Source organism: Delphinapterus leucas, chromosome 4 (genome assembly GCF_059928025.1).
Source record: "Delphinapterus leucas isolate spDelLeu-1000000601 "Yukka" chromosome 4, BTC_Dleu_Yukka2, whole genome shotgun sequence".
Taxonomy (NCBI): Eukaryota; Metazoa; Chordata; class Mammalia; order Artiodactyla; family Monodontidae; genus Delphinapterus; species Delphinapterus leucas.
In genome coordinates this window covers 69,141,730-69,157,269 of record NC_143132.1, presented here as the reverse complement: position 1 = coordinate 69,157,269, position 15,540 = coordinate 69,141,730, and the positions used below count along the sequence as shown (strand labels likewise).

The window sequence follows — 15,540 nt, the reverse complement described above, 5'->3', positions numbered from 1 at the left end:
ATAACTGCAAAAGCAATGAAATTTTTGATTGAAAATATGGAACAGATTGAGATTCCTGTTCAGACTTTAAGTTATGGAGACTCGTGAAATGCAGGGATCTCATTCAATTTCTTTTTTTTTTTAATGAATTCATTTATTTTATTTATTTATTTTTGGCTGCATTGGGTCTTCGTTGCTGCGTGCGGGCTTTCTCTAGTTGCGGCAAGTGGGGGCTACTCTTCGTTGTGGTGCGTGAGCTTCTCATTGCAGTGGCTTCTCTTGTTGGGGAGCATGGGCTCTAGGTGCGTGAGCTTCAGTAGTCGTGGCACGTGGGCTCAGTAGTTGGGCCCATGGGCTCTAGAGTACAGGCTCACTAGTTACGGCCTATGGGCTTAGTCACTCCACAGCATGTGGGATCTTCCTGGACCAGGGATCGAACCCGTGTCCCCTGCATTGGCAGGCAGATTTATTTTTTAATTAAATTAAAAAAATTTTTTTATTTATTTTTGGCTGCACTGGGTCTTCATTGCTGCGTGTGGGCTTTTCTCTTTGTTGCGGTGCATGGGCTTCTCATTGTGGTGGCTTCTCTTGTTGTGGAGCACAGGCTCTAGGTGCACAGGCTTCATTAGTTGTGGTTCACAGGCTCTAGAGCGTACGCTCAGTAGTTGTGGCACACGGGCTTAATTGCTCCGCGACATGTGGGATCTTCCCGGACCAGAGCTGGCACCCGTGTCCCCTGCACTGGCAGGCAGATTCTTAACCACTGCCCCACCAGGGAAGCCCCCTCGATTTCTTTAATATAACTATTTTAATAATATTTTATACTGCCTTTTTTTGAATCACTACAGTTCAGTTTTATCCTAAAACTATCCACAGTTACACAACTACTTTATCACATCTTGCATTACTGTTTTTTTGTCTAACCCATCTTCTTTTCCTTGTCACACCATTCAAAGAATATTGTTTCCAAGTTCTTTTTACAGACCAGGCACAGATTGTATGTCCCAGTGGGATTTCAAAGCAGAAGGATGTTTTCTGTGACACTTTCTTCCTACCCTATCCCATGACATAATCTAGGGGATTATTTTGACACCACACTTACAAATAAATAAGACCTAGCTTCATTTGTGATAATGTTGTACTTCCTCATTTTCTCTACTTTGTTATTTACTTGCCGTGTTGTTTTAACTTCAGTTAAGATTACTCCCCTATGTCCATTATTATCTTAATACTATTTTTATTCTAGGGTTGGTCTGTACCTCTGTTCTTTTATTTTCCTATTCTTATCCAAAGTGCTTGCTGGCATTCTTATTTTTAAATCCAAACTTATTCATCATAAGTTGATACATATATCTGACTGCTTCATTATGTCATTGTGTCCCCAAGCATTTATCTGTGGAAATATATATTTTTTTGAATAAACTACTATCTTTTTATTTCTTCTTTACATATTGGTTAGGACACTTCATTTGTTTTAATTTTTCTGCAGGTAAGTTATATCATCTATGAATTTTATATTTAGTAAAGGAGGCATTATAAAATATGTGATTAAAAAGGGGAGATTGGGTCTCATAGGACTAAGATTTGTTCTATCACACAAAGAAGACATGATAGGCCTGAAGGTTATCCATCCTTTCCTGCAGTGTCCTATTGTAAATCAGCAGCCTGGATGTCTTGCCACATACATGAATAGAATAGGTTTTCTATCTAGGCAGTATCATCTGTCTTGTCTCAAAGGATGCTCATCACTCATCTTTCATTCCATTTCATTTCAATCAGCACGTATCTTAGTTTTCCTCAACTTTGCAGTAGGAGGTTCGGCTTATCTTGTAATATTCACACATTTGAGATTCTTAGCAGTGTTTTCTTTTGAAAAATATAAGATTTGCAGTCTGGTAATTCTTTTATCAGTTATCGACATATTTGTGCAGCTTGATTTTTTTTTTAATCCAAGCCACCCCCATCCTCCTCCCTTCAGAAAAAACTTAGTGAAATCATAGACTTGAGCACAGAGTCTTATTAGGCATGGTTTTTTTTGTTTGTTTTTTGTTTATTTTTCGTTGCGTTGGGTCTTTGTTGCTGCACACAGGCTTTCTCTAGTTGCATTGAGCGGGCTTCTCACTGCAGTGGCTTCTCTTGTTGCAGAGCACAGGCTCTAGGCACACGGGCTTCAGTAGTTGTGGCACGCAGGCTCAGTAGTTGTGGCTCGCAGGCTCTAGAGCACAGGCTCAGTAGTTATGGCACACAGGCTTCGTTGCTCTGCAGCATGTGGGATCTTTCTGGATCAGGGATCGAACCTGTGTCCCCTGCATTGGCAGGCGGATTCTTTTTTTTTTTAATTAAATTTTTTTTTAATTTTTAATTTATTTTTGGCTGCATTGGGTCCTCATTGCTGCGTGTGGGCTTTTCTCTTCATTGCGGTGTGCGGTCTTCTCACTGTGGTGGCTTCTCTTGTTGTGGAGCACAGGCTCTAGGTGCACAGGCTTCAGTAGTTGTGGCACATGGGCTCAGTAGTTGTGGCACACGGGCTCTAGAGTGTAGGCTCAGTAGTTGTGGCGCACGGGCTTAGTTGCTCCGCGACATGTGGGATCTTCCCAGACCAGGGCTGGCACTCATTCATGTCCCCTGCGTTGGCAGGCAGATTCCTTTTTTTTTTTTTTTTTTTTTTTTTTTTGCGGTACATGGGCCTCTCACTGCTGTGGCCTTTCCCGTTGTGGAGCACAGGCTCCAGACACACAGGCTCAGTGGCCATGGCTAACGGGCCTAGCTGCTCCGCGGCATGTGGGATCTTCCCGGATCATGTCACGAACCCGTGTCCCCTGCATCAGCAGGTGGACTCTCAACCACTGTGCCACCAGGGAAGCCCGGCAGGCAGATTCTTAACCACTGAGCCACCAGGGAAGTCGCTAGGCATGTTTTAGATAGAGCTAAGTCTTGTCAAGTTATAGCTTTTTCAGGTATAACTAATATACAGTGAAATGATAGAAAAAGCAGTATAGTAGGAATAAAATCTAGGCTCTTGATCCGCTACATCACTTACTACCTTGGTGAAGCTGAGCAGTGTTTCTAAGCCTTCGTTTTCTCATCTGCAAGTAGAGATATCTGTCCTGCCCATCTGCCAGGGTTATTGTTAGTTTCAAACAACACAATGACGGCTTGAGAAATGTATTCCAAAATGCACTGCAATGGTTGTTAGGTCTTATCATCCAGAAAAGCTTTGGTCATTAAATCAACCTTGTAGATGGCTTCAAATTACTTCTTTACTACCACCACCCAGGTTAAAGCAGTGCCAGATACAGGATGAATTGGAAGGGGATTTGGAAGAACCTAATTGGCTGGTTAGATGGCCATTGAGACGGAGAGGAGATAGCAGTCTCACCCATGCGCTGGAAATAAAAAACTGGGGAATACATGCCAAAACCATTGGCAGGACTTGGAAACCTGTTTGTCTTGGGAGTGAAGGAAATGAAAGAGCAGTTGAATCTGAGAGTGGGGGGGTTGGTGATCAAGAGGCATGGTAGGTATGAAGGAAAGGAGGGGTGAGCTTCCTGCTGAAGCATGCCATCTTTTTGTTTTGTTTTGTTTTTGTTTTGTTTTTTGTGTGTGTGTGGTACGCGGGCCTCTCCCTGTTGTGGCCTCTCCCGTTGCGGAGCACAGGCTCCGGACGTGCAGACTCAGCGGCCATGGCTCACGGGCCCATCCGCTCCGCGGCATGTGGGATCTTCCCGGACCGGGGCACGAACCCGTGTCCACTGCATCGGCAGGCAGACTCTCAACCACTGCACCACCAGGGAAGCCTGCATGCTATCTTTGAGTTGCTGCTGGTACACCTAGATGGAGATGTCCAAAGGAATGTGGGCCTGGAGTTCAAAGAAATCTGGGGTTAGAGATTAGACTGGGAATACCCCTATAATGAGATCACAGAATGAGATAAGATGGGGTCCAAGGGTGGAGCTTTGTAGAATAAATGTTAGCATTGAAGGGCCTGCCGGGTAGGAAAAGGCTCTTCTGATCTTGTGTTCCATAGTCTGTGATAGTTCTGTTCTGTACAAATGGGACATGGGAGTTGTTGTACACTGGCTGCTCTTACCATTTTATGTATTATAGAAGAGGTCCTTGACATTTGCTAAACTACTGGGTAAGATTTATTCCTTAGGAAATCTTCCATAGATACACAAACTAAAAATGAATAAACAAAAAACTGAACAAGAATTTACATTTTGTTAAATAGTCTGTAGCCAAGTTTAAAAATTGAATGTTCATTTTTCGAATTCAATATGCTGGCAGACACTGCTCTATTCTTCTGAAAGGCTAGTTTGTATGAAATAAAACTATAATATTATTGATCTTTACTAATTCTCTTTTCCCCCCTTTTTCTCTCTAGATTTTACATTGTGCAGTAGGTGAGTATGGAATTCCCCCCCCAACTTATGTAGAGTGGATTCTGCTTTCTTTTTTTAAGTCATGAATGATAGGTTGATTAGATTCTTACTGAACATTGAAAAAACTAACCTATTTAATCATTATATATAAAATTGCTTAGGCTTTTGGTTTCTAAAATCATGGGTACTATTTAGATGTTATCACTGAACACTTTATTAAATGCCATGGCTATTTTTCTCTGTCAATTTAAAGAGGCCTCTCCTACCTTCTCAGTACAAGGGTAAATAGAGAAACACCTAGCATATTTATAAAAATGTGACTTGGAGTGCTGGGCTCTGTTGAAAGCCCTCTCTGATTACTTAAATGTTATACTCTCTTTCCTTATTTTTTAAAATGGAGTACTGCGTATATTGCCTACCTCTCAGATGAATATTTAATGTATGTGAGAGGGATTGGAAAGTACACGTACAAAGCGTTATACCAATGTGAGAGATTTCTGCTAAAAGCAGATACAATGTGATTCCTCTTTGGGGAATACGGAGGGCCATCAAACTCTGCTCTGGAACTAAGGCATAGCTTCTAGTCTGGGGCGGCTAGACTCCTCTAAGCAGAAATCAATTTTGGAAAGTTGATAGACCCTGTGGAGTAAACCCATAGCGGTTGCTGTGCATGTGGACTTGTCTCTCCAAGGGAGGATTTGAAGTTGCTACTCACTGAGAAGCACCAAAAGTCTGAAAACTCCAGAAAAGTCTGAAAACTATGCATTCAAACCATTATGGCCCTGATCAACATAATGGATATATTAAGTGGGTACTTACTATATTCGGGGCACTGGGGAATTCAGAGATGAGGAGACTTACGGTTCAGGTGGATGCACCGCAAACTCTCCACCATGGGCCTTAAAGGGATCACTATGATACCAGGGCTCTATTACTTTTAAGGAAGACAAACATCTTCCTTATAAAGAATTGCACCTCGGCTATTTTCTCACTAGGAGGAGGTCTACAATCAGAGATTTCTTAAATGATTTGCAAAATTTTGTATGGATGTGTCTGTGTTTGCTTGGGAAGGTGGGTAGAATTCATAGCTTTCATAGATTCTCAGAGGAACGTGATTCAGAAGGTTAGGAAACTGCTTTAGCACCTTTAAGCAAGAGATATGAAAGGAGCTTGGAGACTCATTTGTCATGTGGTCTGCTTTCCCAGAGAAGGTTAAGGGACCTGGTCCCATAGCCAGTAAATGGCACAGCCTCACTTGGGACCTGGCCAGTCTGAGCCAGAGCCCACCTGACTGACTTTATTTTACGGTGAATGGGTTTCAGCTAGTGAATAATCTTACATACATTTCCTTTTTAGTCCTTTATCTAGAGTTTTGAGGTGAAAAAGTTGTCCCTTCTTAAGTGCTTAAATTTGTAGATTGGGGGATATGTTCAGCCAGAGAGAGTTCTGGAACCAGTTCAGGCCTTCTCCATATGACTGAACCCTGTGCCCCCAGTCTCCCCCCCTCTCTTAACCTTTAGCTGCCTCCGTACAAAGCTCTTAGATGCATGTTTTCCAAGCATGTGTATTATTATTTTAATTAATATTGCCTTGTATTTTAATACACAAATTCCTTTTATCTGTCTTAGAATATATTCTCATGCCTCTATAAAATTTCTACCCCTGGAAATAAAGTTTCTGACAAGTATATTTATTCATTCATACCAAGAACATGATTGAATGCCTACCAGGTGGGGCCAGACACTGGTGGGTAGTGGGAGCAGAGAGGTGAACAGGCACAGGCTTAGGCTCAGGAAAGCCACACTCAGATGGGCGCCCCTCTGAGCGCCTCTGGCAGGATGCACTCTGAGGAGTAGTATCTATGTCACACTCCTCTCTGATGGTTTGTTGACAGGTGTCCCTAGGTCTTGGTTTGGTGCCTGACACACAGGAGATAGTTTAAAATTCCTTCTTATTTTCTCAAGAACCTTGTTCCATCAGTGATTCTCTCTCTTGCATCATCACCCTTTGTCATCTGCCTTTTCCTTCTCAGCTCACAAAATGCTCAGAATGCTCCATCCTAAAAATAATTTTTAACCTAACCTTTGACCCTGCCTTCCTCCCTTATTACTACATAAGTCCTCTTCATCCCTTTTACCAGATTTCTGGTATACTCTTTCCACTTCCGCGCTCCCATTTATACCTTAACCCAGCAGTTGTGCTTCTGTACCCCTTGTCCTACTAAAATTGCCCTCTGGTCTAAAATCAGCACGAGTTTCTGTTAAATTCTGAGGAATTTAATGTTTGGAATTTACTGAACTTCTCAACTACGTTGGGTACCACTGATGACCCCCTCTGTGACATCCTGTTCTTTTATCTTACATCATACTGAGCCCTCCTGGCTTTTCTGGGCTTCTGTGGTTCTTTTCTTTCTTTGGGGCCTTTTCTTTCTCCCCTTGCCCCTTAATTGTGGGTGTTCCCAGTATCTGGCCCAGTGCACTGCTCTTCTGCCTGAACAGGCCCTCTGGGTGATCTCTTCCCTTCTCATGGGTTGAGGTACTTAAGACCCTCAGTTCTTTAACTCCAAGCCACACCTGCACCCCAGACTCCAGACTCACCCCATGAGCTCCTGGATGTCCACTCCTGGATGTACACCTCCTTCTCCTCAGCAGCCTCCTTCTTCTTGTCAGGTGCTCCACCAGCTTCCAACCGCTATCCATTCAGTCACCCATTCTAGACCTAGTGCTCATCCATGATGTCTCCTCTCCTTTCCCCATACTCCCATAGCCAGGTGGTCGTCAGGTTTTCTCAATTCTGTTTCCTAAATAGTTCTCAGACTGCCCTGTTTTTTCCAGCCCTGTTCAGGGTCTGAGTATGTCTCATCTGGACTCCCATATCACACTCCCTGAACTTGTAGGTTTATAATATTAATATTAGTAATAATAAGAGCGATCATTATAATAAGAGTATTTACTATGTTTCAGTGCTTTACATTCATAATCTACTTACTTCTCATTATACGGTTGACAGAACTGAGGCTTAGAAGGTTTTATATCTTGCCAAAGTTCACTTAGCTAATAAGCCCTAGAGCTAGAAGTTGAACCTGTGGCTGTGTGGCTCCAAATCCATGCTTACAGTCCTCGGGGGATTTAGTTAAAGGATGATTCTGAGCATGTCACTTCCGTGCTTAGAACCCTTCGCTGGTTTAAAAATCTTCATGATTTGGACCCTGCCCACCTCCCTAGCCTTACCTATGTCCATTCCCTGCCTCCCACTCTGTGCTTCAGCAACCCTGACCTTCTTGTGTCCCCCCAGCCCCCCATACTACTGCACTACTTCCTGCCTCTGGTCTGTGCCCATGCTTTGTGCTCTGCGGGCGTGGTAGCCCATCCCCTGCAGCCGGCAGCTTCCCCCAGTAAACTCTCCTGCCACCCTCTGGCTAGATTACATACCATTCCTCACTTTTCTGTAATACCCTGCAACTCACTCTGTTATCACACTTTCCACAATTATTATGGTCTGTCACTATACCTATATCTCCCTCCAAGATCACTGAATTTTTCCAAGAATGAGAACTCTCTCCTATTGATTTCTGTATCCCAGCACCTAACAGTTCATGACTCCTAGTGGGAGCTCAGTGAACATTTGATCATAATCTTACTAAATTCTGGTGAAATTTTCTGAAACTTGTTTCAAAATGTTTTCAGTTTCTTAAAAAAATCAATAAGAATACTAATAAATAGGCTATTTCTAGCATTAGCCTAAAGGCAACCCTTTATTTTTTTTACTCATACGACTTAAGTTTACTTTTGGAATGACGGTTTATTTTCCTGTGGCTTTCTGAAACTTTTCACTGTGATAGCTTGGTCTTTTAGAAACTTGTTTTAATGCCTTGAGATGTCTTTAGTTTACATATTGTTGATGAGAAGTCTAGACCTCAGTCAGACCTGGGTTAGTTACTAGCTGTTACTTTCAGGATGTAACTCAACTTTTGTGTGCCTTCATTTCTTCCTCAATAAAAGGAGGATAATAATACCTACCTCTAGGGTTGTTGTGAAAACACGAGAGGACACACATGAGAAACACTTAGCTTAATGTCTAAGATATAGCAATGTTGAAAATTGCCCAATAAAATGATAGTTCTTATTATTAACAATAATAATGTCATAGAATGTTAAAAGTTTTATTCTGTCCCTAATGTAATGTTCCATATTTAGATTTATATAAGTGTAACTCTTCCATATTCTTATTTTTCCTAAATTGTAATTTCTGTGTAAGTGAGTGCTTCAGGGCCACCTGTTCTTAGTATGGGTTGGAGTTGCTTCTTGTCCATGGTTGTGACAATGCAACTTGGCAAAAATAGCCTCCAGAAATAGTAAACTAAAATTCCACGTGAGGGATTCATTTCTGTAAGAAAGTCAGGCCTCTGTCCTTCTAAATGGGTTTCCATGCCCCAGCTTCTTTAAAGTGGGTTGTTTGCTCTCCACTGATAATGCAGGAACAAGATTTCTTTTGCGGGGAGGGAAAGGGGACAAGTGATAGCCCTTTTGAGCACATGTTGGGGACATATTTTTTTAAATTAAGGTATAATTGACATATAGCATTGTATTAGTTTCAGGTGTACAACATAAGGCTTTGGTATATGTATATATTGTTAAATGATCACCAAAATAAGTTTAATGTCCATTACCTCATACAGTTATAATTTTTTTTCTTGTGATAAGGACATTTAAGGTCTACTCTCTTAGCAACTTTAAATATGCAATCCAGTATTATTAACTGTAGTCGCCATGCTCTGCATTACATCCCCAGGACTTGTTTATGCTATAACTAGAAGTTTGTACCTTTGACAACCCTCACCCTTTCCCCGCACCTCCACCCCTTGCTTTTGGCAACCACCAGTCTGTTCTCTGTATCTATGAGTTTTGTTTTTTGTTTTTGTTTTGGTTTCCTAGATTTCACATACAAGTGAGATCAAACAGTATTTGTCTTTTTCTGGGATAAGATTTCTTAAATACTGTGGTCGCAGCCCTCAGACCAAAATTCATAATGCTTTTATTTACACAGTGTTTTTCTTTTTGGAAATGAGAATTTAAAAACCCAGTTGAGACATGTCTTTTACAAGACTGCAAAGAAGAGTTGTGGTTTTCTTTAACCACATGGTACAGTTTGTACTGAAAGAAGTATTACCTGTTTTTCTGTGTTGTGCTCAAGATTAGATTGTGGAAGAGGCATATTGGATATGGGTGGTTCTCAGCTAACTCCAGAGTATGGTTACCCCACTTTGTTGGGATAGAAATTAGAGGTAGAGAGACTAGAACTGATGATAATCTTTTTTTTTTTTTTTTTTGCCGTACGCGAGCTTCTCACTGTTGTGGCCTCTCCCGTTGCAGAGCACAGGCTCCGGATGCGCAGGCTCAGCGGCCATGGCTCACGGGCCCAGCCGCTCCGCGGCATGTAGGATCTTCCTGGACCGGGGCTCGAACCCGTGTCCCCTGCATAGGCAGGTGGACTCTCAACCACTGTGCCACCAGGGAAGCCCCTGATGATACCCTTAATAAGATGTAACATTGTGTGTTTGGTGAACCTTTGTGTTGGAAATTATACTGTCAATATAAATAACTTTGGAAGTTCTCTTGATTGAAAACTGTAGAACAGGAGCTCAGTCATAGCCCAGAGGGTGTTATGTCTGAAGTTGAGTATTAGCACTCTGATATCATCAACAGACAAGGACAGAAGCCCTTTCACGTAGGTATCCTAGATTTGTGGTTTCAAATATTTGCTGTACATTCCAGCTTGCACTCCTCTCGTAAACTGATACCTTTTACTTAATTATTTCTTAAAAATTAATTTTAAGAAATTTGTAATCACCCTAATATTAATAGGTAGCATATGGCTTCAGACTGATTTTATTAAGTAACAAATGGTGCCAGGGAGGAAAGGGGCAGCTGCCGGAGAGACAAGCACCAGAAGACCCAGTCTCCTACCAGAAATCTTATCCCTCCCACCAGTGAGAATGAACTAAATCCGCTCCAAACTGCAACGCCTCCTCCCATCCGCCGCCCCCCCCCGGCCCCCCAGAGGTTCAAGCTTTTATTACTCATTTACAGTGCAATATTGTGAAGGACACGCCCTCACGTATTACTAAAGCCAGACCCAGAACCTTCCGTGTTGCAGCAGAAGAGAACTCTGGAAGGAAAGCATTGTGGAGGAAAGGGGTTATTCCCCCAGATTTGCTCACCTGGAATTCTGCTTTCACCCCTGCGCCCAGCCCTCATGGGTATGGCTGGGCACAGAAACAAAACTGCCTTCTTTGGTGCCTGTTAGCTTAGTTGACATTTTTTAAATGAACTTTACCAAAAGTGAGGAAGAACAAAAAGGGAATGAGTATCAAAAATACAAACAGTATAAAAATAGCCATATTCCCAAAGTACAAATTTCTGATCCTGAGATCTATGTCCCCTTTTGTTAGTGGGAACTGACACAGGGTCACATGGACCTTGCTGGCTCTCTTCCACCCTGTTCTTAGTGTGTTCAACCCTGGGACCCATTTCCCCAAGCCAGTTTTCCTGGCTTACGGAATACAAAATGGTGCAGATTTAGATTCAGAAGTTGCTTTCTGCCTGGGGGCATGTTTAGTGGTAGTACTGACAGGGGAAGGAGAAGCCCTTTGAGGTGGGGAAATGGACTTAACCTTTCCCAGCAGGCCGGCCTGTGTCTGCTGCCTAGAGGGCTCTCTGGGTGCAGTGGGCTGTCTGGGTGCAGTGGAGAGGTTAGAGGCCTGGTCAACTCCTTGCTCTTCTGTCTTTGTCATTTATTAAGTACAGTCATTTCCCAGCATCCCGACACCAGAACTCTACCAAGACCATGTTCATAATCTTTCCCAAATCAGCCAAGCCCTTCAGACCAGTCTAGCTTAGTCTCCCTCTACTTTGGAGCTTTGATTATTCTGTTGCCTCCTGATCACATTTTGCCTCCTCCCCTCTAGACAGAGAGAGAAGAGGAAAGAAAGATTGTTTTAGCACCTGCGTCTTCTGCTCCTCATACCCAAAGTTTCAGCCACTTTCTCTGAATAAACTTTGAATTTTCACACTCCATGACTTCGTACATAAAATGTCCCTTTGCCTGGAACATCCAGCTCCGTAAGTTGTTCCCGGCTGTGAGCGAATGTACTGAGATGAAGGGAAGGGGCAAATAGGGCGTTTGCTCATCAGGAGCCCAACATGCCTGAGCAGGGAAGGCGAGGGGCTTACCCAGAGCTCACGCACACTGCCTGGCACCTGGCAAGCACTCAGTAAGCCGTGGCAGCTCTTCCATTGATTATTAGTGGGCAAAACATAATCCCTGAGGGTTTCTGTGCCCAGTCGGAAAAGGGAAAGCCATGAATAGAGCCTAGATCAGGGAATTTTACCCTTTGCCATCCTTGCAGGAACAGCTAGGGGTTTGGTTTGAATGGAAGCCTGTTACTGAGATATTTTAAAATATCTTCTCGGTAAGGTAATATTATCTTGTTTTCCAGTCCATCAGGAACCAAGCTAAGGCAAACCAACCCCATTGGAAACACTACTAGCTGTGTAGCAAGTCAGGCATCCTCCCTCTGGGCATTAGTTTTCACATCTGAAGAAGTAGGCGTTTGACTAGATAATAGATAATCTCTAACATTCCTTTCAGCTGGATGATCTGAAATTCCATGAAACTAACTATGAAGTAGCTTCAGAGATGGTCAGTTATCTGGGCAATAATAGAAAAGGAGGATGCGCTAGATGTTTAAATATACCTATGTATGAGTATTAGGAAACTTGTTTCAAGTATAGTATTGATAGATTTAGTACATTTTCCCTCTCAATGCATTTTTTATTGAAGTATAGTTGATGTACAATATTATATGTTACAGGTGTACAATATAGTGATTCACAATTTAAAGGTTATCTCCATTTATAGTTATTATAAAATATTGGCTATATTCCCTGTGCTATACAGTATATCCATATAGCTTATTTATTTTATACATGGTATCAATAGTTTGTACCTCTTAATCCCCTACCCCGATCCTGCCCCTCCCTGTTTCTCTCTCCCCACTGGTAACCGATAGTTTGTTCTCTATATCTGTGAGTCTGTTTCTTTTTTGTTAAATTCATTAGTTTATTGCATTTTTTGGATTCCACATATAAGTGATATCATACAGTATTTGTCTTTCTCTGACTTATTTCACTTAACATAATGCCCTTCAGGTCCATATATGATGCTGCAAATGGCAAGATTTCATTCTTTTTTATGGCTGAGTAGTATTCCATTGTATATGTATACCATATCTTTACCCATTCATCTGTCAAGGGACACTTAGGTTGCTTCAATATCTTGGCACTTATATATAATGGTGCTATGAACATTGGGGTGCACGTATCTGTTCAAATTAGTGTTTTGGGGTTTTTTTGGATATATACCCAGAAGTGGAATTGCTGGATCATATGGTAGGTCTATTCGTTTTTTGAGAAACCTCTTCTGTTTTCCACAGTGGCTGCACCAATTTACATTCCCACCAACAGTGTGCAAGGGTGCCCTTTTCTCCGCATCCTTGCCAACATTTGTTATTTGTGTTCTTTTTGATGATAGCCATCTGACAGATTTGAGGTGATACCTCATTGTGGTTTTGATTTGCATTTTCCTGATGATTAGCAGTGTTGAGCGTCTTTTCATGTGTCTGTTGGCCATTTGCATGTCCTCTATGGAAAAATGTCTCTTGAGTTCTTCTGCCCATTTTTTAATCAGGTTGTTTGGTTTTTTTGATGTTGAGTTGTATGAGCTGTTTATAATTTTGATTAACTCCTATCAGTCATATCATTTGCAAATATTTTCTCCCATTCAGTAGGTTCTCTTTTCGTTTTGTCAATGGTTTCCTTTGCTGTGCAAAAGGTTTTAAGTTTAATTAGGTCCCATTTGTTTATTTTGCTTTCTCAATGCATCTTGAAAGCCCCAGCAGAAAACTGAATTGGGGTGGGAGATGGGCACACACACTTTCTATGGCATACATTTACCCATGACCATCACTAGATGGCACCCTTGTATTAGTAAGGAGACACTCTGAAGGTAAGGACTTCTGGAGGACGTCTAATAAAAATAGTAATGAATCAATAGCTGAAACTGAAAAGAGAGAGAGAAGAGAGAAGTGGATGTTTTTCCATCGCTCTCTCATGCCTTGATCATTAATATTTTAGGTAACAAAAAGCTGAAACTTCCTGCATTGCCCTGGAGATTATCTCATAAATATTTCTTAATTATAGGCACAAGGTATCTCTAAAATTAAAAATTACCTTAATTTGCTTAATTAAAAAGCTAGAGACAAAGAAAGTATTTCAGAAGATCTCTGGTCAGATGGTTTGTGACAGTCTGAAGTCAGTAAACCTTCCACTTACGTTCTTAGCTTCAAAAGCAAGGTTAGTCCAGCAACGCTGGAAACACCATCTAGTGACCGAGTTAATTGCATTGAGCCAAAAAGTGAAAGTTTAGCAAAAGAATTCTTTGATGTATGATTCCACAGCAGGAGTTGAATGCTAAATAGTGTATTAATGAAGGAAGCAAGAACACTTTGGAATATCTGGAATATCTGTATGACGTAGTATGTCTTTTATAGTTTTGTACAGCTTTCCTAGGAAAGGAATTTTTTCCTCTTCATTCATAGTGAACATCTTTCCACTACTATTTTAATAACAGTTCCTACCTCACAGCGTTCTTTCAATTAGCAATCTGCTTTTGAGATTCATCCATATCTTCACATGGTTTGAAAGTTCATTCTTTTTTATTTCTGAATAATATTCCACTGTATGGATGTACAGTTTGTTTATCCATTCACCTATCGAAGGATATCTAGTTTGCTTCCAGTTTGGGATGGTTATGGATAAAGGTGCTGTAAATATTTGTGTGCTGGTTTTGTGTGGGAAAAAAATTTTTTTTGCCTTTTCAGATCAGTTGATTATGTACCTAGTAGCACAATTATTGGATCATATAGCAAGACTGTTTACTTTTGTAAGAAACTGCCAAACTGTTCCAAGTAGCTGCACCATTTTGCATTCCTGTCAGCAATGAATGAGAGTTCCTTTTGCTCTGCATCCTCACCAGCAGTTGCTACCTTGGGTTTTAGCCATCATAGTATATATGCAGTGGTTTCCTTTATTTTTTTTCTTTTAATATTCATTTATTTGATTGTGCTGGGTCTTAGTTATGGCAGGCAGGCTCCTTAGTTGCAGCTCGTCTGCTCCTTAGTTGCGTCGCGTGGGTTCCTTTAGTTGCGGCATGCGGGCTCCTTAGTTGTGGCATGTGAACTGTTAGTTGCAGCATGCATGTGGGATGTAGTTCCCTGGCCAGGGATCTAACCTAGGCCCCCTGCATTAGGAGCTTGAAGTCTTAACCACTGCACCACCAGAGAAGTCCAAGTTTCCTTTATTTTAATTTTCATTTCTCAAATGACAAATGATGTGCACATTTTTTTATATTTTTATATGCCATTTGTATACCTTCTTTGATGAGATTTCTGTTCACATCTTTTGCCCACTTTTTAATTGAGTTGTTTGTTTTCCTGTTGAGATTTTAAAATTCTTACTATATTTTGGATGTAAATCCTTTATCAGACGTATGTTTAGCAAATATCTTCTCCCAGTCTGTGACTTGTCTTTTCATTCTTTTAATAGTCTCTTTCACAAAGCAGAAGTTTTTAATTTTAATGAAGTCCAACTTAACCAAAGTTTAACTTAAAACCAACCAACTTTACACTTAACCAGCTTAAAACCAAAAAATTGCTTTTATGAAGGAATTTTTTTCTTTCATGGATTATGCTTTTGGTGTTGTATCTAAAAACTCATTACCAAACCCAAGGTGACATAGATTTTCTCCTGTTTTCTTCCAGAAGTTTTATAGCTTTACACTTTACAAATAGGTCTGTGATCTGTTTCAAGTTAATTTTTGTGAAAAATGTCTAGTCTGTTTCTAGATTCACTTTTTCACATATGGACATCGGTTGTCCCAGCACCATTTATTAGAAAGACTATCCTTTCTCCATTGAATTGTCTTTGTGCCTTTGTTGAAGATCAGATATTTGCATGGGTTTATTTCTGGGCTCTCTATTCTGTTCTGTTGATCTAAATGTCAGTTATTTTTCCAATACCATACTGTCTTGGTTGTAATAGATATAAAGCCTCCAACTTTC

The 15,540-nt window shown here is 41.1% G+C and overlaps 1 protein-coding gene across 4 annotated transcripts in view; it reads left to right on the top strand.

Annotated features, from left to right (window-relative positions):
- Positions 1–15,540, top strand: part of HACD2 (3-hydroxyacyl-CoA dehydratase 2) — an 89,873-nt gene that overhangs the window by 16,747 nt on the left and 57,586 nt on the right. For all 4 annotated transcript variants that reach the window (XR_016393000.1, XM_022567262.2, XM_089910599.1 and 1 more), the window contains one exon: positions 4,364–4,382. Coding sequence is in view for 1 of the 4 variants with exons in the window: in XM_022567262.2 (XP_022422970.1) it covers positions 4,364–4,382 (19 nt within the window). In the remaining 3 variants the exon portion in view is untranslated. The remainder of the gene's footprint in view (positions 1–4,363; positions 4,383–15,540) is intronic.